We start from the raw sequence: 22962 nt of genomic DNA on the forward strand, positions 1-22962 counted from the left end.
AAAGAAACTAAAAGAATTGGAGCATTTGGAGTCCTGCAAGTGGAGGAGGAAGGAGGTTCATCTCCTTACCGGGAGAACAAAGAAACAGGAGCCCAAGGATCAGAGCAAACATTCACAAGGGTAGGATCACCCACCACCCCACAGGTGCAGGTCCTACAAATTTGAAGGGACATAGAAGCTGGGCCTAAAAGCCTTGCTGTCATACTCAACATGTGCATCTCTTCTCACAGATTTATGAAGTTTATGATGTACCATTATTTTGTCTTCGGTTTTTCTAATAAACTATAATTTAAGTGAGTCAATTCCCAGAGGAATCGTTGTTTGAAGTATTGTTATACCTTATTCTACACATTAGAAGCTTCATGTGAAAATTCCCAACACCTCAGCAAAAAGATAAGCTACATTCCAAGAAGTACTCATTCATTCAACAAAATTTATGACTACCTATTCTGAGCAAGGCATTACAAGTTAGCATATTCATCACAGAGTACTTGCAATACAAAAAAAATTAACTGCTTTAAAAACAGGATGAATAAATTCTATAAGATCGTTATAAGGCATGCCAACCTTTCAATGTTTTACCAGCACTGCTGACGTTTTTTGTCTCTTCATTCACTTGCTCACTCAAATAGTTACCAAAAGCCTATTGGTCACCAGTCCCTACCCACAAGGAGCTCACTATCTACTGAGAAGACAGGTAAAGACATTATTACAATGTGACAAATGCTAAAATAGCAGTATCCTCCAAAACACAATGAGACCGTGTGTGTGTGTGTGTGTGTGTGTGTGTGTGTGTGTGTGTGTGTGTAAAATTTTGTTGAAATTGATCAGCAATGCCTCTGGGCCACACATTACCTAATAGTTTCCCTATCACTAGAATACTATCCGCACCCCTCCAGTCAGATGATAAAGTTTCTGTATGAGACGTGATTATTATGGCTGAACTCATAATGATCACATTTTAAAAAGGTCCTAACTGCATAACAAATACCAACCTCAGATGAGGGCACTAGTCTGAGTTTTTGCTCAAGCCCTTTAGCATAACCACCCACAGTCACACTGATGCCAACTTCTTGGGGAAGAGTGGCTGCACATCTAACAAGCTTCCCACGCACACAGCAGTCTGATGTAGAACTAAAGATCACTGGGTGCCAAAAGGTTCCAGTCCCAATTTGGTCACTCAGTGTCCCTAATCTGGTGTCGTAGCCTCTCTGGGACTCCACGTCCTCATCTATCAAATGAAGCCACTGAATTAGATGACTCCTAAAGTTCTTTCCAGCTCTTATGTAATATCATATATCACAGTTCTAGCCGTTATATAGACTCTACAGAGTCTATGACTCTAGTTATCCTTATTGGACAAACCCATTCAACTGTTCAAATGTTTCTCAAGGTCTACTTGCCCTATTTGATGTTCTCTGTTCTATCTGTCCTCTCAGTGCATTGGGTCTGGGTACAGAAAACATTTCCCTCAGAGTGTCTCCTCTTTGCAGAAGGAAAAGAACACAACTTTTTCCATGAAATTCACTGTTTTCTGCACAGCCAGAAAGCAAACCCACAGACTACAAAGCAGCTACATGTATTAGGAAACTTGACATCTTTATTACTTACTTGTCTGCAAAAAGTCTGACATTTGTTGAGATCATAAAGGAAGGAGAGAACCCCAATATCAACTATCAATCCTGTCCCTTGATGCATTGTCTAGATTTCTAAGAAAGTTCAGGTTTACAACACCAGAGGGTGAGGAACCATTCTCCACTTATTACCTTCTTAACCCGAGGTAAATACTGGTCAGGTCAGGTGTCAGCTGCTGTTTCTGTAAAATGGGTGAGTGCTTTCACTTTGCCTTAAAGCCAAACAACAGACCAGATGGTATCAAGAAACCTTCCAGTATCAGGGTCTGTAATTCTAACTCCCCTCGTTAGAGAAAGTCAGTTAATAAAAACTCCCTTAGAGACTCAGATTAATGAAAACAAAAGGAGACTTCTTCAGGAATGCACTGGGAAAATTAAAATTCACTCCCACAGAAATATTCTCAAGCAGCGTAAATTAACTCCATTATTCAATGGCTAGTACTGAAGGCAGGAGAGCTATACAGACAGTATATGCAAAGCTTTGTTAGAAAACAGAATGATGAGCGATTCCCCCATACATAAAAGACTAACCCTCAGATTTCATAAAGTGGCTGAGGCTCTCAAAAGGAAAATAATTACTCTAAAATTTGTGGTGAGGATCACAGGGCCGGGGGCAATGGCTCACGCCTGTAATCCCAGCACTTTGGGAGGCCGAGGCGGGCGGATCACGAGGTCAAGAGATTGAGACCATCCTGGCCAACATGGTGAAACCCTGTCTCTATTAAAAAAAAAAATACAAAAATTAGCTGGGTGTGGTGGCATGCACCTGTAGTCCCAGCTACTCAGGAGTCTGAGGCAAGAGAATCGCTTGAACCTGGGAGGCAGAGGTTGCAGTGAGCCGACATCGGGCCACTGCACTCCAGCCTGGCAACAGAGCGAGACTCCATCTCAAAAATAAAAAATTTAAAAAAAAAAGATGATCATCCATAATGATGAAGTCTGTGTATGACAGAAAAAAAGTAAATTGTGATCAATAATTTTTTTTTTTTTTGTGACAGGGTCTTGATCTGCCACCTAGGCTGAGTGCCGTGGCATGCTCATGGTTCACTGAAGCCTCGACCTCCTAAGCTCAAGTGATCCTCCCACCTCAGCCTCCAGAGTAGCTGGGACTACAGCCATGTGGCACATGCCTGGCTAATTTTTGTATTTTTTGTAGAGACAGGGTTTCAGCATGTTGCTCGAGCAATCTGCCCACCTTGGCCTCCCAAAGCGTGGAATTAGAAGCGTGAGCCACTATGCCTGGCCAGTAAATTCTTTAAGAAGGCAGAAATGTATATTCATTTTAGAAAGGTTTCCGTAAATTATTCAAATTATAAAACTTTGATATTTCAGAATGTAATTTTCCAATTCTCTGTAGAAGCTGTCTCACTGAAATGCCACATATCCAGATACACAAAACTGAATAAATGTATTACTAAAGTACATCAATCATGGGGACCAAATTTGAAATAAACTACCTTTTCCAGTTCTCAAAAGAAAATTAAATTTTATAAAAAAAAAAAAAAAGAAGTCTAAACTGGCAAATTCTTCAATTTGTCACTAGGATGTGAAAATATTTAAGACCAAAAAATTAAATTAACAATAAAGGAAATATCTTATTCAAATTTATAGTTTACACAAATTATTTCTTATAAAGGAATTCACTGTCAACAACAAATAATTGTGATCATTTACCAGATGTTTTTGATATACGAGTTAAAAAGAAATTACTTAGGCAGGTACTGAGGGTACGGGAGCCCTCGGTAAGGGTTTCCTTTTAATGAAAAGCAGCCCTAAAATCATTTTCTCTTTTAACAAACAGCAGCCTGTAAAAGAGAGCTGCACACGTAAACAAGCAAGCTGGAAACTTGCACAGGTGAATGTCGGCAGTTGTGCCAGTAGGAATACTACTACCTGGGACTAGGCATGTTCAAAATGGCAGCTCCATCTTCTCTTTTTGCCAGCCACATGTACAGTGAGGAGCAGACAAGACGGCACTGGCCGAGTGGAAAGTCCATTTGCATAATAAGATTAGGGTGGGGTGATCAGCCTTCCCCACCCACTACGTAAACGTCACACCTGGTTGAACCAATCTGCGGGCCCTATGTAAATCAGACACCGCTTCCTCAAGCCAGACTATAAAACCTGTTGCGGACAGCGGCAGGCCCGCCTTTCCCTTTGGACTCCTCTGTCTCACAAGAGAGGGAGAGCTACTCTCTCCTCTGTCCTTTCTTCTGCCTATTAAACTCTCTGCTCCTTAACCCACTCACGTGTCCCTATTGTTAATCTTCGATGAGATGAAGAACCCCGGGTATTTACCCCAGGCAACAATGCTGCTTCATTTTCAAGTTGTCAAGAACTGGGGATGTTACATATTTTTAATAAATAGAGCAATATTTTTGATGACTCTCAATCCACATAAAATTCTTTGGTGCTCTTGGAAGTATTTCGTTGATTAAAACAAACCAATATATTTTTTAAGTAAATTGAAACTAAAGCTTTAAAAAGAATTATTCACAGCTCTACTTTGCTTCAGTAATGTGAATTGGAACAACTTAAAATGACAAGACATAGGAAACAACCAAAATGACCAAAGAGAGAAAAATGTTCAATACAGTATGGTATATCCTTTCCCTGAAATATTATTAATATAGAGACATTTATGGTGATTTTGAAAAATGGCATTGGTTTACAGTGCTCATGTATGATTAAAAAATATCAGCATTTAAAACTGCATATACAAAATTATGCCAATTAAAAATTTATAGCACTGTAGGTTTGAATTTCTTCATTGTAGAAAAGCAATATTCTTTGAAAAATTAAAACAAATATTTCTAAGACACAATGAATTTCACAATTCAGTATAAAAAATTCAGCTCAAATCACAAAGCCAGAAAGGAACTTGAGATCAGTTGTGCCACTTACCTCCCCACATTTTAAATATCCAGGACAGACACGGTCTATTTTCTGCTTAAAGATCACAAAAGACAAAGACTCCATTATAATGACCCCCTTTTTACTTCCTATCTCCAATCCTCAAAACAAAACAGAAGAGCAAAAAGGCAGTTTCCTTCTGATTTACGTACCTCACCTACTTAAAGGTGTCACTCTCTCCCAGTCACCCAAGCCAGAAACTTTGAATTCACCTTTGCTTCCTCCTCCCTACCCGCATCTGGTCAGTCCCAAATCCAGTCAACCAGTTCTTTCCAGCCTCTCCCCATCTGGCCTTTCTTTCCCCACTGCTGCAACCCTAATCTAATTCTTCCATAGCCTAACTGACCCCACCTTCCAGCGATGGCAGCACTCGTCCTAAAGTAGAGCCCTGGTCACTCTCTGCCATTTACAAGCAAGCACAATTTACTGACATCCAAACAGTTTTCCACAATCCAGTCCCCAACTAAGTGACTGCTGCTGTGACCTGTGACTCCTCTCCATTCAAATATTATTACACCTCCTCTAACAGAATCTTGCTATTCCCAAACACCCCTTGTGCCTTTTCTCAGGACTCTGCCTGAAATCTTTTTCTTTCCTTTCTTCCTCATTCACTCGCTCACTCATTCATTCATTCAACTAAAATTTCTTGAGCCCCATATCTATGCCAGGCACAGTGCGAGGTGTTGGGACATAATGGTGAGCAAAAACAGGTAGTACTGGTCCTCACAGAGATCATAAAATGTACTCTTTGCTATTATACACCCTTCAAAAACTAGCTCAGTGCTTATCACCCTGGGTAGCAATAATCTCTTCCTTTCTTGAACTCCTAACACATACATTTGCAGCTTTGGTCATGTATTATCCTGGACTGCATGTGTTTCTACTTCCTTCTTTACAAATACATATCTCCAAAGCATTAGTACAGTGTTCTGCATCAAAATCTATCACATCTAAATACTAAGTTTCTTGTATAGCAATTTTCAACCACTTATGAAAGTTTTAAGTTATGCTTTTCACTTCCCATAATAATGTGCCAAGAGTTTTGTGAGGCTTGTGTTTTAGTTTTTAGTTTTTTTGTTTTTTGTTTTTTGTTGTTTTTTTTTTAAGCACAAAAGGGTATTGAGCTGTGGCTAAGTAAAAGTCATTTACTTCTGGCTTGGGAATGTGTTTATGAATTTACAAATGAGAACATCTGATGTCTTAGGAATCTACCTCAAACAAAATAATGAAGCCGCCCTGTGGTGACCTGGCACAGAAAGAACTTGGAAGGCTGACAGCTCCCCACTGGGATCTCCTGCAGCCCACTTGGAGCTCTCTCTCAGGCTGCATGATTATGACTAGCCCTGTTAAGATAACTCTCCTTAGCACCTCGGCTAAATTTTTTGTTTTCACAGCCTTATCTCAAGCAAACTGAAAAAACGGAGTAATAATTTATCATTATGAAGATTAGAGATCAACTCTACACCGAATGCCTAAGAGGTCAAAACAGCAGATATTTAAATAAATCATTATCTAGAAGGTAAATTTGATTCCCCTGGATTACAGAATTAAGAACTGTCGGCAAGGCACGGTGGCTCACGCCTGTAATCCCAGCACTTTGGGAGGCCGAGGCAGGCAGATCACTTGAGGCCAGGAGTTTGAGACCAGCCTGGCCAACATGGTGAAACCCTGTCTCTACAAAAAAATACAAAAATTAGCAAGGCATGGTGGCATGCACCCATAATCCCAGCTATTCGGGAGGCTGAGGTGGGAGAATTGCTTGAACCCAGGAGGTGGAGGTTGCAGTGAGCCGAGATTGCCCCACTGCACTCCAGTCTGAATGACAGAGCAAGACCCTGTTTCAAAAAAAAAAAAGAACTATGAATGTACACAGATATATCTACTTCCTCTTAACATATACTACATCATAACACTGGCTGTCATGTGTTCAAAACAGAAGGTGAAAAAGGCTACGCACAGTGGCTCATGCCTGTAATCCTAGCACTTTGGGAGGCCGAGGCAGGCAGATCATGAGGTCAGGAGATCAAGACCGCCCGGCCAACATGGTGAAACCTCGTCTCTACTAAAAATACAAAAAAAAAAAAAAAAAAATAGCTGGGTGTGGTGGTGCGCGCCTGTAATCCCAGCTACTCAGGAGGCTGAGGCACAAGAATCGGTTGAACCCAGGAGGCGGAGGTTACAGTGAGCCGAGATCACACCACTGCACTCCAGCCTGGCAACAGAAGGAAACTCCAACTCAAAAAAAAAAGAAGGTGAAAAAAAGCAGCCCTGAACAATATTACTTTTCCAAGGTTTGGATGAAGAGAAGAAAAAGGGGGGAAGAAACTATAAACTACCATCTTTTAGAAAGTAAACAGTTTTCTGAGGGTTTTTTTTGGAGAATACCATAAAAAAAAAAAATCACCTTAAGTTACACCAGGTAAGCAGCCAGAACATTTCACCAGACAGCCTACAAAAGCAGTTATCATAGGCTTATAAAAACTGGGCTTCTTTCGTTTTCACGTGTCCTACAATTAACTCAATTTCTTTCCTCTCTTTCTTTTTGGTAGTGCACTGGTAGGAAAAAAAAGGCAAAATTATACCCCCCAAAAGTGAAATTACAAAGAAAAATGTTTAAATTACCACCACACATTCCCAGATAGGAGCTGGTCATAGTTTGTGCATATACTGTCAGTGGCACATTTCCCCCAAGAGCCGTCACCACCCAAGTTAGAGGGATCAAGTCTGTCAAGAAGGGGCAAAGTTGTCCCATACCCTCCCCATTGGCATCAGTCTCAGGCCAACTGGGAAATGCCTGGACTCCAGGGTGGACTGCCTCTGGCTTGCATCCCTGCTCTGCCTTACCAGCTCAGCGACCTTAGGCAATATACTTCCCTCTCTGGGCCTCTACTTCCTCCTTTGTTAAGTAGTGATAATAACAGCATCTAACTCCTAGGCTTGTTCTGAGGATTAATTGAGTTAATGTGTGCGTGTAAACCACTTAGAACACTGCCTGGCACAGGGCTATACATGTTAGCTGCTGCTGCTGCTGCTGTTGTTGTTGCTATGGCTTTATTATTATTCCCACAATGAAATTTGTCTCGAGGTTCAACCAAATCTCCTCTTCTGTCTATATCATAGCAATTTATAATGAGAATTGAGGTTCTAAATGATGACCGTAAGGCTCTATCAGATCATATACATGTGTATGTGTGTATATGCTTAAGTGGCATTCAACCTTCCATTAAATTATCCTACTTGCTATACATTTAATTTGAAATAAAAATTTAAAAACCAAAAGGGTTTCTCCTGACCTACCTCTAACCTAAATATGCATTCCCACAAATATTTCTAGGCAAGAGTAGTTTTTCCATGCTTCTCTCATAAATGTTCTATGTTCACATTTTGACTCAAAACTATGCTATAGACAAGATAAAAGAAATCATTTTTCTATAAATTATCCAAAACTTCCTGGATGCATTAATATCAGGCTGCTTTAATTAAGTTTAAATGAAAATTGAATGTTTTAAATTATTTAAATCTTCCATTTAGCTAATTAGTTCTCATTAGAGGCTGCTCATTCTTAACATGCTAAAACATTTGGTGAAATTCTTCAAGTCACTTCAGAAACTGCTTAAAATTCAGTCCCTAGAGTTTCTCCCTAAAGAGCTCTTTCCTGCACTTTCAATACCTTTCTTCACAACTCAAAAAGAGAAGAAATGACAATGGACAGGCTGAAAATGAAGACCCTATACACTATCCTTCCCAGCAAACTGGCTTTCTATGCCATGAACATCCAACCCTACACCCATGACCACCACTAGCAGGGGCACACAGATGTCATAACAAGTAATATATTTCATTTCACTAACTTTTTAGCCACACAAAAGTAAGCCAAGTTATTAAAAGTAAGCACCTGTTTGGATTACGGGGCCCAATTCCAATATCAAAGAACAAGCCTTTCCAGGGAGTGGTGTGTTATTTGTAGCTTAATCAAATGCAGATAAATCTTCTTTGAAAGGCTCCCTTTTTGTGGAGCTATTTTTGTACCACTAGTGTGTTAGCCTATACTTTGATTTTAACTCTGACCTGTGAAATCATAACCCAAGGACAAAGGATGATTTCTTATCATCCTCATTTTATTAAAGCTGCCCAGGCCTTTATAGTAATAAGTTCTGTTTTAAAAAATCAAGCAGATAATTCAAACGTTCACTCTTAATAGCCTTACCTCATGAGGCCACCTCATTAAATTTTCTCCACCAGCATCTCAGAAGGTTGACATTTCAATCATGGAATGCTGTCCTCCTTTCATAACTAAAGAAACATCTGTGCAAAACACAGCTGTGGCCAGAATATCCACAGCCTAATATTTAAAGTGTCTACTTTCTGATTCAAAAACAATCGCTTCTAAGGTGATAATTTAGCCAGAAAAGCAGCATTTCTTTCTTTTTTTTTTTTTTTAAGAGATGGGGTCTCACTATGTTGCTCAGGCTGGCAGGCTGGCTTTTCAGTTCAACTGCGGGCCTCAAGCAATCCTGTCGCCTCAGCCTCAAGAGTAGCTGGGACTACAAGCACACCCAGCTGGAAAAGCAGCATTTAATTTAAACATTCAGCAAATAATTACACAGTACAAAGGCCTGTGTGATAATGAATATAAATATATTCTTCTCCTCAGAGACATGCACATTATGATGTGATAGTCAAAATCTTTCTTGCTGTAGGACATCCTCCAGACAGAGCCCAGGTTACTAGACATCCTTCTAGGGGCTTTGTAGTCTCTCTCATTCTATACTTCCCCAAAGTGGAGCTGACGAGATGGAGTCAGTCCTTCTCCCTTTCTCCTTTCCCCTTCAGTGTTTGTCCACCTCTTTGTTGCGTACTTCCACCTTCCCTTGCTCCTCCCATCCTGGCTCTACTTGTGAAATACAGACCTTGAGACCTTCTCTATCTTCCCAGAAATCGCATCATTCTCACAGCTTTATTAGTCTCTTTGGGAAAATTCCCAAATTTAAGAACCTCAAATGTATGTGATATCTAACAGTGATGTAAATATCCCTTAAATTTCTTAAATTCAATCTGGCCAAAATGGAATGCCTGATCTTCCCACCAAAGCCAATTATTCCACCCTCCTTCCTTATTTCAGTTAAGAGCTCCAGTAGGCTCACCACAACCTAAGCTGTCTTAAGGACTTCTTTGATCCCTCTTTTTCCTCAGCACCCCTCCACGCCACCCTCCTGTGTTGCCAGGTCACATGGCTTCAGATCGCTTCTTTCCATCACCATTGTCACCATCCTAATCCAGGTACTTGTTTCTTTCCCCTGAATTTTTTTTTTTTTTTTAGACAGAGTCTTGCTCTGTAGCCCAGGCTAGAGTGCAGTGGCGCAATCTCAGCTCACTGCAACCTGCACCTACCAGGTCCTGGTTCAAGCAGTTCTCCTGCCTCAGCCTCCCAAGTAGCTGGGATTATAGGAACACGCCACCATGCCCAGCTAATTTTTGTATTTTTAGTAGAGACGGGGTTTCACCATGTTGGCCAGGCTGGTCTTGAACTCCTGGCCTCATGATCCACCTGCCTCGGCCTCCCAAAGTGCTGTGATTACAGGCGTGAGCCACTATGCCTGGTCCCCCCTGAATTTTTTTAAGTGGGCCCTTATCTCCTTAACAACCCATCTTAAATGATGCTACTGTATTAATTTTTTGAGAAGGATATATGTCCTCTGCAACTAGATGACTTGGTTTCAAACTCCAGCTCTGCTACTTTTACTTCTGTGACCTTGGGCAAGTGATCCAGCTTCTCTATGCCTTTTTGTACAATAAGGATAATAGTGCCCGTCTCACAGAATTGTTGTGAAAACAAAATGAATTAATAGTTATAGAGCACCTAGAACAGCATCTGGCACACATTTAAATGCTCAATAAATGTTTCCCATTGTTTGTAATTAGCACAAATCAAGTCATACCATGGCTGCCCCAAATCCCTCAAGAGTCCCATGGTGTACCAAAGAAACTGCAGGTTTCTCATCCTGACATTCATTCTGTCCCCAGCAAACATCTCAATTTCACATTCTCCATCCCCTACATGTTCCCTGAATACACACCAGGCAAACTGGAGGACTTACTGTTCCCTGAACACACGTCCCAAGCCTCTCCCCTCCTCACACTTGCTGTTTTCTAAGATCCCTCCTCTCATGTCTCTGCCTGATAAGACCTCGTCCATCCTTCAAGCCAATCTTAACTCTTCCACGAAGCCTTTGCTGAACCCTTCCACCAGATGTGCCCCTACCTGCCTGTGAATGCCTCTCCTAGCATAGAGGTTGTATTTCTCTTTGGGCAGGTATCTTTCCTATACCTCAACCTGCAGTCCTGTTATTTTCCCTACAGGCTTGGAGCTCTTTGAAGGTAACGTATGCATTCAACATTGTTTTATTCTTTGCATCACCTAGCACCATGTAATATGTTGGGGTAACAAAAAAGATGGAGTTGGAGGTGTCAGAGCCACAGCCATTACTGTGGCACAGTAGGGTAAGTTCAAACTAAGAAAAGTACACACTCTGCCCAGGCTGAAGTCCTCATCGTATTTCAAATGTCAATCCAAACTCACAATATAAATTGGATGGTTTCTCCAGCAAGTCTTTCCTTATAAGATACCAGAAAAACAGTAGACTATAAGAGGAATATGATTTGTAGGCCTATCCCAAAATACCAACATGAAAATCACATTAAAAATTTCCCTCATCTATCAATATTAAAATCAAAAAGCCATCATGCACAGTGTTTAGTTGGCTTAATTTTCTGCTAGATGTACCACCTAGCAATCCCAAGAGAAGTGACTCAGATCTCCATGGCTAGAGCTCATTCAACGACATATTAACAACCACTGGCATGTGAGTTACTGTAGAATTGAAGATAATGACATATACACCATCCCCACTCTCAGACTCATGAGAGACCTCCAAAACCTAAAATCACAAAAACAGAGGCACAACAATGCACATTCCCAACAACAGAGTGAACACTCAATAAACACTGCTGGCAGTGACATCATCCAGGTACACAGCCGCACATAACTCCATCCTGTCTAGAAGCAGAGCTGTAATCTGACACCAGGGACTCAGACCTCTTTGCCTCAGCAACTCTGGGCATTCATGAGCAGCAGCAAAGGGCTCTTTCATTCCCACTCTTACTTTAGCCATTCAAGAAGCATCCTCCTCCCAGCACCACTAAGAGAAATGTCGCAGACCTCAGTTTCAAGAACCTCTATGATGAAGTGACAAAGATTGTTTTCCCCCAAATAAAAGATAGGCTCTTGAAGGTCCAGAACACTCACTCTTCGAAGACCTGGTAGTACCCACAAATCCTTAGGCAGAACTGCCAATAACCTTTCTAACAAGACAAGTCCAAGGAAGCTAATTATGATTCATTTAACTATGTTCATTTATCTGCACATTTGGTAAAGATAACAAGTAATTTAAACGTTTAAAATAGAATATATTAGACTCCTCTGAAACACCAGCTCTTTTCATAAAAGTACATAACCAAGTCAATTCAGCCTTCTTATTTCTTATTATCTGATACTTTTACTGAATAAAGATTTATCTCTTCAATTAATGTTTTACTATGCCTAAAGTATTAAGATATCTTTTTCCTGTAGATCAGTGGTCTTTCACAGAAAACAGTTCCCTACTTTTATTTTACACTCTCAAATCCTAATCCCACAGAAGCAAAGTAATCAAAGAAAATAAATCAGCACTGCTATATCATTTCCTTAGAAGCAAAGAAAATAATATCAAAAAGTTTGGGGTACCCAAATAAAAGAATCAATAATATGTCAGATAAAATGTTAGTCATAAATGTGACTCTGATACAGCTCCCCGCAGTTAATGTGTCCCACTTTCTGAAAAAGAGCTGCACAAACAAAAACATCCTGAGATAGAACAGAAGTCTTGTAAACTATAAAGCTCAAGCACCTGTAATACATGCACTGCCCTGTACCCTATGGCCACTCCATAAATACTTAGTGACTGATTCACAGGCCAATTACAGAGTCTGGCAATGACAGTGTGTCTCCCTGGTCCTACTCTGGGGAATGTTAGGAATCTCCAGTTGCTGTTTGTTGTGGTGGTAGGAAGAACTAAAACAGATAGATGTCTAAAAGAACTGAAGTGTTGAAAGGTTCGAATTCTGTCAATTTTCTCTGAACTTCTCCCCAGGCACCTGAGTCTTAAAAAATTGATATTGTTACTCGTATCATTGGGGGGAAATGAATAAAACTGCCATAAAAGTGCTTAGTGTTTCCTCGTCAAAGAACAAGCTGAATGGCCAAGAGAAAAAAAACAAAACAGAAACTTACTTTTCATAGACCAGCTCCTCATCGATGGAGAAATAGTGGGTATTTACTGTGCTTTTTGGTCTATTCCTTAAAGTAGCAAAATATAACCGATCTGAAAGACAAGTTTAAAAGACAGAAAAAACATATGAGAAGTAGGGAAGTGGAAGTGAAGGTGGGTGGTAACATACGATGGATCACAATTTAAAGACCCCATTAACACGTGGAATTCTTGCAGAAACCTCATCTCTCCCAGAAAGCTAGAGACTCAAGAGCACAACAGTTAGGCAAGAGGAGGACCTGACCGAGGAACTCAGCGGGGCGCAGAGCACCCACATTTCCCTTGTTTCAGGCCAGCAGAGTAGGCAGGAGCTGGGGGTACCCGCAGAACTGGAGGTGCAAGTTTGGTTCCCAAATCTCCAGACCTCAGCAGCTGCGAGAAGGGGAAGAAAGAGGTGAGCCTCCCGACGCAGCTTCGGAGATTTGAAAAAGAGGAAGGGAGAGAGACTTGGGGGGTGTGGTTGGGGGTGTCCCGAAAACCGAAGCCTGCGATGGTGGAGTAAAGGTGACCGGTGAGCATCCGGAGCAGGCTCCCCATGAGCTGCTGAGTGCCGGAGTACGGGCAGAAGCCGGTGCTGTCCCATTACGAGGCCGAGAGGCCATCCGAGGGAGCTGCAGAGGGAGCAAGGGACACAAGAAAGAGAAGCCGGAAGCAGGGGGTCCTCGGAGAAAGGAGAGTCCCTAGAGGGGACGAGAGCGCGCGCAGCGGCTGCAGGACACTGGCAGCCTCAGGAGAAGGTGGGGACAGTGGCGCGGGAAGTGAAGAGTTGGGGGCAAGAAAGCGTTGGAAGATGCGGGGCGGCTGCTCCTCACCTTTCATGAACTCACAAGCCCCGATTAGTTCCCCTGACTCCGCTGCCATCTTAAGCGAGATACGCACGGGGGAGGGCTGGGTCGTGGCCAGCTGAGGTCACTCGCCCCCGGGGGCTTCCCCACTGCCCAGGAGCCAGGAAGCTCACAGTCCCGAACAACAAGCCTGGCCGAGGGAGGCAGCAGGCGCCGAAGGCGGAGGCGGCTTCGGGGTCAGCGCGCCGGGCGCCCCGGGGACATTCCGAGGGGAACCCGAGCTCGCTCCGCGCGGGGCGCACACGCCCCTGGCTGCGGCCGCTCCTATTTGGACTCGGCTGCTGCAGCTGCTGCTCCGCCGCCGCCGCGCCTGGGAAACGCAGACCAGCTCTCACGGCAGGGCAAAGTCTTCCCCCGGCTTCCAAAGTGATCATGGAGGAGGAGACTTCTGGTCCCGATCGCGCCCGTGGCTACTCGAGCGGCAGCCGGGAGGACTTCAGTGCCCGCGGGCTGGCAGCAGCTGCTCCGGATCCTCCTTCGCCACCTCCTTTCAGCAGTTACTCTTCCTCCTCCTCCTCCCCCTGGGTCCGCCCCCAGACCTTCCTCCCCGCCCTCCCTCAGCCCCCTCCACTTTCACGACTCCGCGGCCATCCCTTAAAGGGACAGCCCCGCTCCTTTCTCCGCAGCAGCCCCAGTTACCAGGCGCCCCGCGGGTCACTAGGAGCCGGTTGCTAAGGCTTTGTTGCCGTCCACCAATTGCTGTTCAGGAAACGGGGCCCTCGGCCCAGGGGAGCGGGCGGGGCCTGTAGGCCAGAAACTTATGAATGAAACGGCGGGGTTGGGAGTGGACATCGCCAAGGGCGCTGTCGCGGCCTCGGAGGCTAGGATGTGCCGGCGCCCCCTTTCTTTTCTGCACCCTCTAAGTCTTGTCCCACTCCAGATTTCTTTTCTCTCTCTCTCTCATTCTCTTTCTTTCTCGCCCACTCACCCATGCTCTTCTAAACTCTTGTAGGGCGCGCGCGCGCGCACACACACACACACACACACACTCGTAAAAACCTCAGATCTCCGTGCCCTGCCTCGCCTCTAGCTAACATTTCAGCCACCCCCCACGCCCAACACTGAGGGGGTCTGCATCTTTATAAAAAATACAATTGAAAAAGAAGCACCAGCTCCTAGCTCACAGTACATGTATTGGTTTCCTCTACACATACCAGACTCTGATATAACTTGTACTTTGTTCTCACGGGACAAAAAGTTTCCCATCTGGTTCTCCACGCCCTCTCATCTGGGCCGCCAATGTGAGCGCAAAAGCATCACAAATGCCTAATCTTTACAGTGCTCGGGTCCCGGAGGGGCGGGGCGAGACCGCTGAGCCAGCCTGGGCGGGCGCGGAGGGAACAGGAGAGAGAGGAGAGTCCACTAGTCCAAGGAGAAGGTTAACACAAAGGAATTTCTTTACATAGTCTCAGCTGAAGCGCTCCAGGCAGGAGTCCCGCTAAAAGAGGCCATTGACTTGTCTCTGCGAGGCTATACGTACTGTTTGAACAACTTGAAAGCTGGGCGTCCTAAGGATGTACCTAATCAGCGTGCAGTCCCTTCCATACGAAAATGGCGCTACAGACCGACTATCCGAAGAGCATGCGCTCTGAGAGGTCTCTTCAGAAACAGCAAGAAACTTGTGGCGGCCTTTTCCTTCGCAGTCGCTTGTTGACCTCTAGGGAGAAAGGGGGCGCACCTGTGCAGAGCTGACTGAGGGAACCAGCCCTTCGAGGGCCGATTCCAGGTTTTGTTTGTGGGTTTGTTTTTTTTTTTAATGTGTGTTTTGTTTGTTTTAGACAGGGTCTCGCTCTGTCACCCAGGCCGGAGTGCGGTGGCTCAATCTCTGCTCACTGCAATCTCCACCTCCCGGGTTCAAGCGATTCTCGTGCCTCATTCTCCCAAATAGTTGGATCTACAGGCGTGCGCCACCACGCCCGGCGAATTTTTGTATTTTTTGTAGAGACCGGGTTTTGCCATGTTGGCCAGGCTCGTCTCCAGCTCCTGAGGACAAGCAATCCGCCCTGCCTTGGCCTGCCACAGCGCTGGGATTACAGGCTGAGCCACCGCGCCAGGCCTCAAATTATTTTATTGAAAAAAAATCTGGTATTTCTTATATGAAAGATAGGGAAAAACAAAGTATATGAATCTCTCGATAAACTTGCCCACTTTGTTTAAAAGGCTAAATAAATCCAAAGATGTTGTTGTATTTCCGAAGATGCTGATTTAAAATTCTTGCATAATCTAAATTCAAATTCTCTAATAATTTTTCATTAAAAAGTGCGTTAGAAATAGAAGTCAGAGTTCTCATTCAATTCATAAACTTGTAATTGCACAAAGTAAATAATCTAATGAAAAGAACTCTAATCTACACTTTCAGAGAAGCCAGATATAGTTGAACACCCTCTTGTTATTTTCCAAAATGAATTTACAAAAATCTTTTATATAACTCTCCTGCTTAAAATTGTGATCATGAGGAATGAATTATGACCTAACAAATACAAGTCCTTAAATTCAAATGAAAATGTTTATTTTTCCTTAGCATTTTTACAAAGATAATAAAACTCTGTAAGTAATTAATGTTTTTTAAAATATTGCATGGGGCTGGTCATGGTGGCTCACACCTGTAATTACAGCACTTTGGGAGGCCAAGGCCTGCAGATCACCTGAGGTCAGGAGTTCAAGACCATCCTGGCCAACATGGCGAAACCTTGCCTCTACTTAAAAAAATACAAAACTTGTCTGGGCGCAGTGGCTCATGCCTGTAATCCCAGCACTTTGGGAGGCCGAGGCAGGTGGATCACCTGAGGGCAGGAGTTCAAGACCAGCCTGGCCAACATGGTGAAACCCCCAACTCTACTAATAATACAAAAAAATTAGCCAGGCATGGTAGCACACACCTGTAATCCCAGCTACTAGGGAGGCTGAGGCAGAAGAATGGCTTGAACCTGGGAGGCGGAGGCTGCAGTGAGCCGAGATTGCATCATTGTGCTACAGCCTGGGTGACAAGAGCAAAACTATGTTTCAAAAAAAAAAAATACAAAATTTAGCCGGGTGTGGTGGCACACGCCTGTAATCCCAGCTACTCGGGAGGTTGCAGTGAGCCGAGATCGTGCCACTGCACTCCAGCCTGGGCGACAGAGAAAGACTCCGTCTCAAAAAAAAATTAGCCAGATGTGGTGGCGGGCACCTGCAATCCCAGCTACTCATGAGGCCGAGGCGGGAGAATGGCTTGAACCGGGAGGCAGAGGTTTCAGTGAGCTGTGATTACGTGATTATGCCACTGCACTCCAGCAGTGCAGTGTCTCTGGGCGACAGAGTGAGACCCTGTCTCAAACAAACAACAACAAAATTGCATGGAAGGAAGTGTCAGTATAATCAAATCTCTCTAAGCCATTCTAAATGGTATAGAAAATTCTACAAGAAAAATATGAACTAGATAATGCACACACAGCACATGTATAATACATAACAAGGTTCTAATGAGATCATAAAAACACTTTATTCTCTCAATTATCCTGAGGTCAAAGTTCCTGTTGGTTGTAGTTTCATAATAAAGGCAAACTTTTACAGTCTACAAGGGAAGATAATGGAAGAAAATTTTCCAACCACCCAACTTGATATAAACTTAAGGAATGGACTTTTAAGAAACAATAAAGGCGTTTCACATATAAAGGAACTACTAAGAGATTTTAAATATCGCTCAACTGCACAAAAGGAAGGTAATATTACACACAGAAATTCAGCAGGTAAATGTAAAAAGTGTCGAGTTTGAAAACAACGCCTTTTTTTTTTTTTTCTCTAGACGGAGTCTTGCTCTGTAGCCCAGGCTGGAGTGCAGTGGCACCATCTGGGCTCATTGCAACCTCCACCTCCCGGGTTCAAGCGATTCTACTGCCACAGCCTCCAGAGTAGCTGGGACTACAGGCATGTGCTTCACCATGCCAGCTAATTTTCATATTTTTGGTAGAGACAGGATTTCACTATGTTGGCCAGGCTGGTCTCAAACTGCTGACCTCAAGTAATCCTCCCGCCTCAGGATCCCAAAGTGCTGGAATTACAGATATGAGCCACTGCACTCGCCCTGAAAATGACAAAATTTAAATCTAACTCCTCAACCATTGCTTGAAAACTGCTTCAACTACACTGCAACCCGTGCTTGTGCACCTGCAGTTCTAGAAAACTCACTGCTGGAGGCAGCTCTAAATTATGTCAAAAGCCACTAGTTCTAATTCTGCCTGGAGGCTGCAGGACCTATGATCACCCTTACTCATGACAGCTCTTAAAAAATGCAAAGGCAGTTTCCTTGAACACCTTCCTTTTCTCCTTAGTCTTCCCCAGATAAATATCTCCATTTTCTTCAACATTGTCTTATATTACATGGCTTCAAGCCCCTCACTTTCCAGTCCAGTCTCTGCCCATTTGTCCAATTGCTTACTAAGTGGGTCCCAGAACTGAATGCAGACTAGTGATAAACTGGTGTGGCCAGTTCTAAAAAAAGAAAAAAGAATGGATGGAAGATTCAGATGATAGCAAAAGAAATGAAAAACATAAAAGAATTAAATTTTATCATTTAAACTGGTGTAACCAGTTCTGAAAGAAAAAAGAATGGATGGAAGATTCAGATGTGAGCAAAAGAAATGAAAAACAAAAGAATTAAATTTTATCATTTAGCTTCAAGAAAAAGAAAAGGAAAATATTCTTTTTTTTTTTTTTTTGAGATGGAGTCTTGCTCTGTTGCCCAGGCTGGAGTGCAGTGGCACAATCTTGGCTCACTGCAACCTCTGCCTCCCAGGTTCAAGCGATTTGCCTGCCTCAGCCTCCCGAGTAGCTGGGACTACAGGTGTGCACCACCATGCCCAACTAATTTTTGTATTTTTAGTAGAGACGGGGTTTTGACATGTTGGCCAGGATGGTCTCGATCTCTTGACCTCGTGATCCGCCCACCTCGCCCTCCCAAAGTGCTGGGATTACAGGCATGAGCCACTGCACCTGGCGGAAAATATTCTTTCTTGCTGGAAGAGGGCAAGGAAAAATGAGCTCAATTGTCAAAGGCCTGACAGCTGTGTGGTTTACATATTGTATTCTTTTAAAATTATCATCATTTCTTATTAGAATGTATCATTAGAACATACTCTTTTAGTTGTTTGTTCAGTAGTGATACAAAGTTACCAAAGAACGTAAAGAAAATATAGAATACATACTTTGAATTCTTTCTGGAAATTAATTTTCAGATTAAGTATGAAACGTAGTAAAAACCTGTGCCACTGAGTAATTTGAAATTCAAGGTAATTTGAATTATTTATTCATATACATATTTTGACAATTTTTAATCCCAAAAATAATTTTAAGCAGTTTTAGTAAAATACATGTAATAAAAAAGTTATTACAGTAGAACCAGAATACCAAAAATAGATAGCGTGACTCATAAACGGTTCTGTTCCAGAAGTCTGCCCACAAATGATAAGACCTTAGCCTAACCCAGCCACATTCTGTATCAGACAAATCACCATTGCCTGTTTAAGAATTCCAAACCAGAATCAAAGAAGTAAAAACCAGAAGGGACCTGGGAGATCAGCTAGTTCCAGTTTTCAAACAGACTCCATCAAACTCAAGGGATTTAGCACAGGCTCAATATGGGGGTGGGAGTGGAAGGCAGTGGATGAGCACTCAAGGCTTCTACACAATAGTTCCTTTATAAAAGGTTATATGGCAAAATAAAAGAGAAAAAAAGAGAAGGAGGTCCACAGTAGGTAACTGATTTCCCAAACTCACATAGCTGGTGGAAATAAGACCAGTATTCATTATTTGCTGTAGTATCAACAACCTTTTCCTAATTTTTCCCTAGTGAGCTTAAATTACATTGTTTAACTTATAGATTATTACACATTAGCCATAAAGTGTCAATAATAATGTATGCATAATATCTACAACTATTTTCTTCAAGATATTTAGAGGAAATATTGAAATAATCTCCGAATGAAACAATATAAGATGTTGCATTATCTGCCATTGCTATTGTTTTTTTGTGGCTTCTATAAAAATTTGAATTGTTTCCAACCCTGTGATTTATTAATGGAATGGTATACCAGCATTCTACAAAATACAGTTTAAGAAATACTGGTAGAGTGAACATTAAATAAAACAAGTCAATTCAATATTCATCTCCTTCTTGACTAATGCAGTCAATAAAGAATGGTGCAGTTTTAGCAGGTAAAAGAAAGTTCCATGAGGTCACTATACTTCAGAGTAGTCAATTTATTGTCCAGTTTGCTATACTTAACAAACAAGTTAACAACTCAATACATTTTTAAAATTTTACAGAATTTATCCATCTATATTTATTTGTCATTACTACTTTTTTTTTTTTTTTTTTTGGAGACAGAGTCTCGCTGTGTCACCAGGCTGGAGTGCAGTGACACTATCACAGGTCACTGCAACCTCAACCTCCTAAGCTTGAGTGATTCCCCCATCTCAGGCTCCAGAGTAGCTGGCACTACAGACATGAGCCACTGCACTTGGCTAATTGTTTAATTTTTTTGTAGAGACAGGGTCCCACTGTGATGCCCAGGCTGGTCTTGAAGTCCTGGGCTAGAGCCAGTTTCTCCTGCCTCGACCTCCCAAAGTGCCGGGATTGCAGGTGGGAGCCACCGCACCCACGCCATTCATACTCTTTTTACAGAAAAAAATAAGTGAACATTTTTACTCCAAAAATAGATAATATTCCCCACACCACTCTTCTCCAGCCATCACCACCATAGCCATGCTGAGAAATATTAGTGAGCTACACATTGTAATCTAAAGGTTTTTTTTGTTTTGTTTTGTTTTGTTTTTGAGATGGAGTCTTGCTCTGTCACCCAGGCTGGAAGTACAGTGGCACAATCTCAGCTCACTGCAACCTCTGCCTCCTGGGCTCAAGCAATTCTCCTGCCTCAGCCTCCTGAGTAGCTGGGATTACAGGTGCCCACCCCCACACCCAGTGAATTTTTGTATTTTTAGTAGAGACAGGGTTTCACTATGTTGGCCAGGCTGGTCTCTAACTCCTGACCTCATGATCTGCCCGCCTCGGCCTCCCAAAGTGCTGGGATTACAGGCGTGAGCCACCGTGCCCAGCCGTAATCTAAAGTTTTGAATGTTCACTTCCATGTGCACATTTAATAATGTTTCTACTATACATATTTCTAGCAGGAAAATAATAGTAGTTAATAGTTCGGTTTCATTTAAAACCAAGCACAGCAATTTACATCTCAGTTCTCACATTGGTTGCCTATCAGGTAGGTATATTATTATTTCCATTTTATAAATGAGGAAACACACAAAATACATGCTCAGTATGTATTTGGAGGATGGATAAATAAATGAGTAATTAAAATGTGAGGAGATGAACTCATGTGAATCATCTGGATTCATAAATCAGTTACTTTGTAGCCTGGAGTAGTGGAAAAAATGCTGGATTTGTAATCAGAAGCCTGGTTTTCAGGCATCTCTCTCCCACCAACTGTATGCATTATTTTAGACTCAGTTTCCTCTGACATTAAATAGAAATTATAATAATTTCTAACTCACAAGAATAACAGTAAAATTAAATGAGAGTGTCATGCTGTGATGCTAGACACTGTGTACAAATGTGATGCTGTACAAATACAGCCTAGCATTTATATTAATAAATACAAATATTTATTAATATTAAGCATAGATTAAGAACTACTAACTTGTTTCCAAAATCTAATTTTCACAAGTCTCAAATGAATACAACTATTTGGATCTAGGTATTGTAATTTAATTGACTCCTAGCTAAAAGCATAATTAAAATATACACTCACAGAGAAGTCCTTTTTATCAACTGAAGACAATTCCACAGGGTACAAGTTAATGTCCTTCTTCATTTCTGATTGCCTGTGATGATATGCCTGTCTCTAGAGTGTGATCAGGGCCAACAACCCCATTCAGGCATCCTCAACAGATTCCTAAATTCCCCTGCTCTCACTCACGTTCTTTCGGTCCTTAGTGTTCCAGAAGCCTGGGACACAAATGTGCCCTGTGGTTTCCATGGTGACCCTTGACACACTTTTGGAACATATGTTTTCTGATGCCTAGTCCTGTGTAGAAACTCTAGAAGAAAATTATAATTTCAATAAACAGGAGACCTTTGGTTTCCATTTTTCTGACCAAAAATACTACATATGTATTGAACATATTATTAGTGGTTGTTCTTGTTGTTATTAACATCAATAATTGTATTGATTCCCATGGGAGAAAAAAAAATCACACTTCATATCTTCCACATACCAAGCCTTCCTACATGGAGTCTATGTTTTCTTCAAATGATATCTAAATATACCTGTATTTGTTAATGTAGGATAACAGTGATATGAATAATGTAACACATACACAAAAATAATGTCTACTTACCCTAAAATATATGTATTTTAGGTAAAATATTTCTCTTCATACCTATGTTTTATTTCCATAACATCAAATATACATTTTCTTTATATTTGTGTATTCATTCATTCAGTAAAAATTTACTATCTACTATTTGTCTGGCTCTGTGCTAGGTGCTAGGATTGCAACTGAGAATAAGGCAGAGTTCTATTCTTAAGGAAGTTACATTCTAGAAAGGGTTATGGATGAGCAATCAGGTTCCATAAGCAAGATACATGCTAGGCTGAAGTAAGCACAGAGCAGAGGGCTGTGTGGGCTGCATCAGACCTGAGGCATGAGGAAAGGGTTCCCTGCAGAATCCTTGTATAGACTTGAAGGTTGAATAGGAGTTAGCTAGCGGGAGGTAGCCAAATAGTAGAGAGAGCAAGGCAGGAGGGTACGTGGAAGGAGGAAGACACACAAGAGAATCCCAGGCGGAGGGAACAGTCTGTACATAGGCCAGGAAACAGTAGAGAGAAAGGCCAGTTCAGGATTTGAGGCAGCTCCATTTGGCTCCAGCCCAGAGTATAAAAGAGAAGAGGAAGAAGGATCTTGGTAAGTTAGTCCAAAAATTTGGACTTTATCCAGAGGGCAATGGGGCACCAAAATGAAATGCAGTTGACCCTTAAACAACTCAGGGGTTGGGAGCACAGTTGCATATCCACATGCAACTAAAAGTTAACAGCCTACTGTTTACCAGAAGCCTTGTCCATAACATAAACAGGTGATTAACCCAGATTTTATATGCTATATGTTATATATATGTTGTATTCTTACGATAAAGTAGGCGAGAGGAAAAGC

The 22962-nt window shown here is 42.1% G+C and overlaps 1 protein-coding gene across 9 annotated transcripts in view; it reads right to left on the minus strand.

Annotated features, from left to right (window-relative positions):
- Positions 1-21727, minus strand: part of CDC14A (cell division cycle 14A) — a 176562-nt gene extending 154835 nt beyond the window's left edge. Inside the window, exons 1-2 of one of the 9 annotated variants that reach the window (XM_019035893.4) lie at positions 14913-15042; positions 12877-12967 (exon numbers count right to left, since the gene is read on the minus strand). In XM_019035893.4, the coding sequence (XP_018891438.4) occupies positions 12877-12967; positions 14913-14964 (143 nt within the window). In that variant the 5' untranslated portion in view covers positions 14965-15042. Of the gene's footprint in view, positions 1-8754; positions 9099-12876; positions 12968-13725; positions 14323-14912; positions 15087-15238; positions 15328-21560 lie in introns of those variants that run through there. The other 8 variants (XM_019035939.4, XM_055353124.2, XM_019035992.4 and 5 more) reach the window with 8 other exon arrangements.
- Positions 21728-22962: the final 1235 nt, after the last annotated feature.

The sequence above is a fragment of the Gorilla gorilla genome, chromosome 1 (assembly GCF_029281585.2).
Source record: "Gorilla gorilla gorilla isolate KB3781 chromosome 1, NHGRI_mGorGor1-v2.1_pri, whole genome shotgun sequence".
In the NCBI taxonomy this organism is placed as follows: Eukaryota; Metazoa; Chordata; class Mammalia; order Primates; family Hominidae; genus Gorilla; species Gorilla gorilla.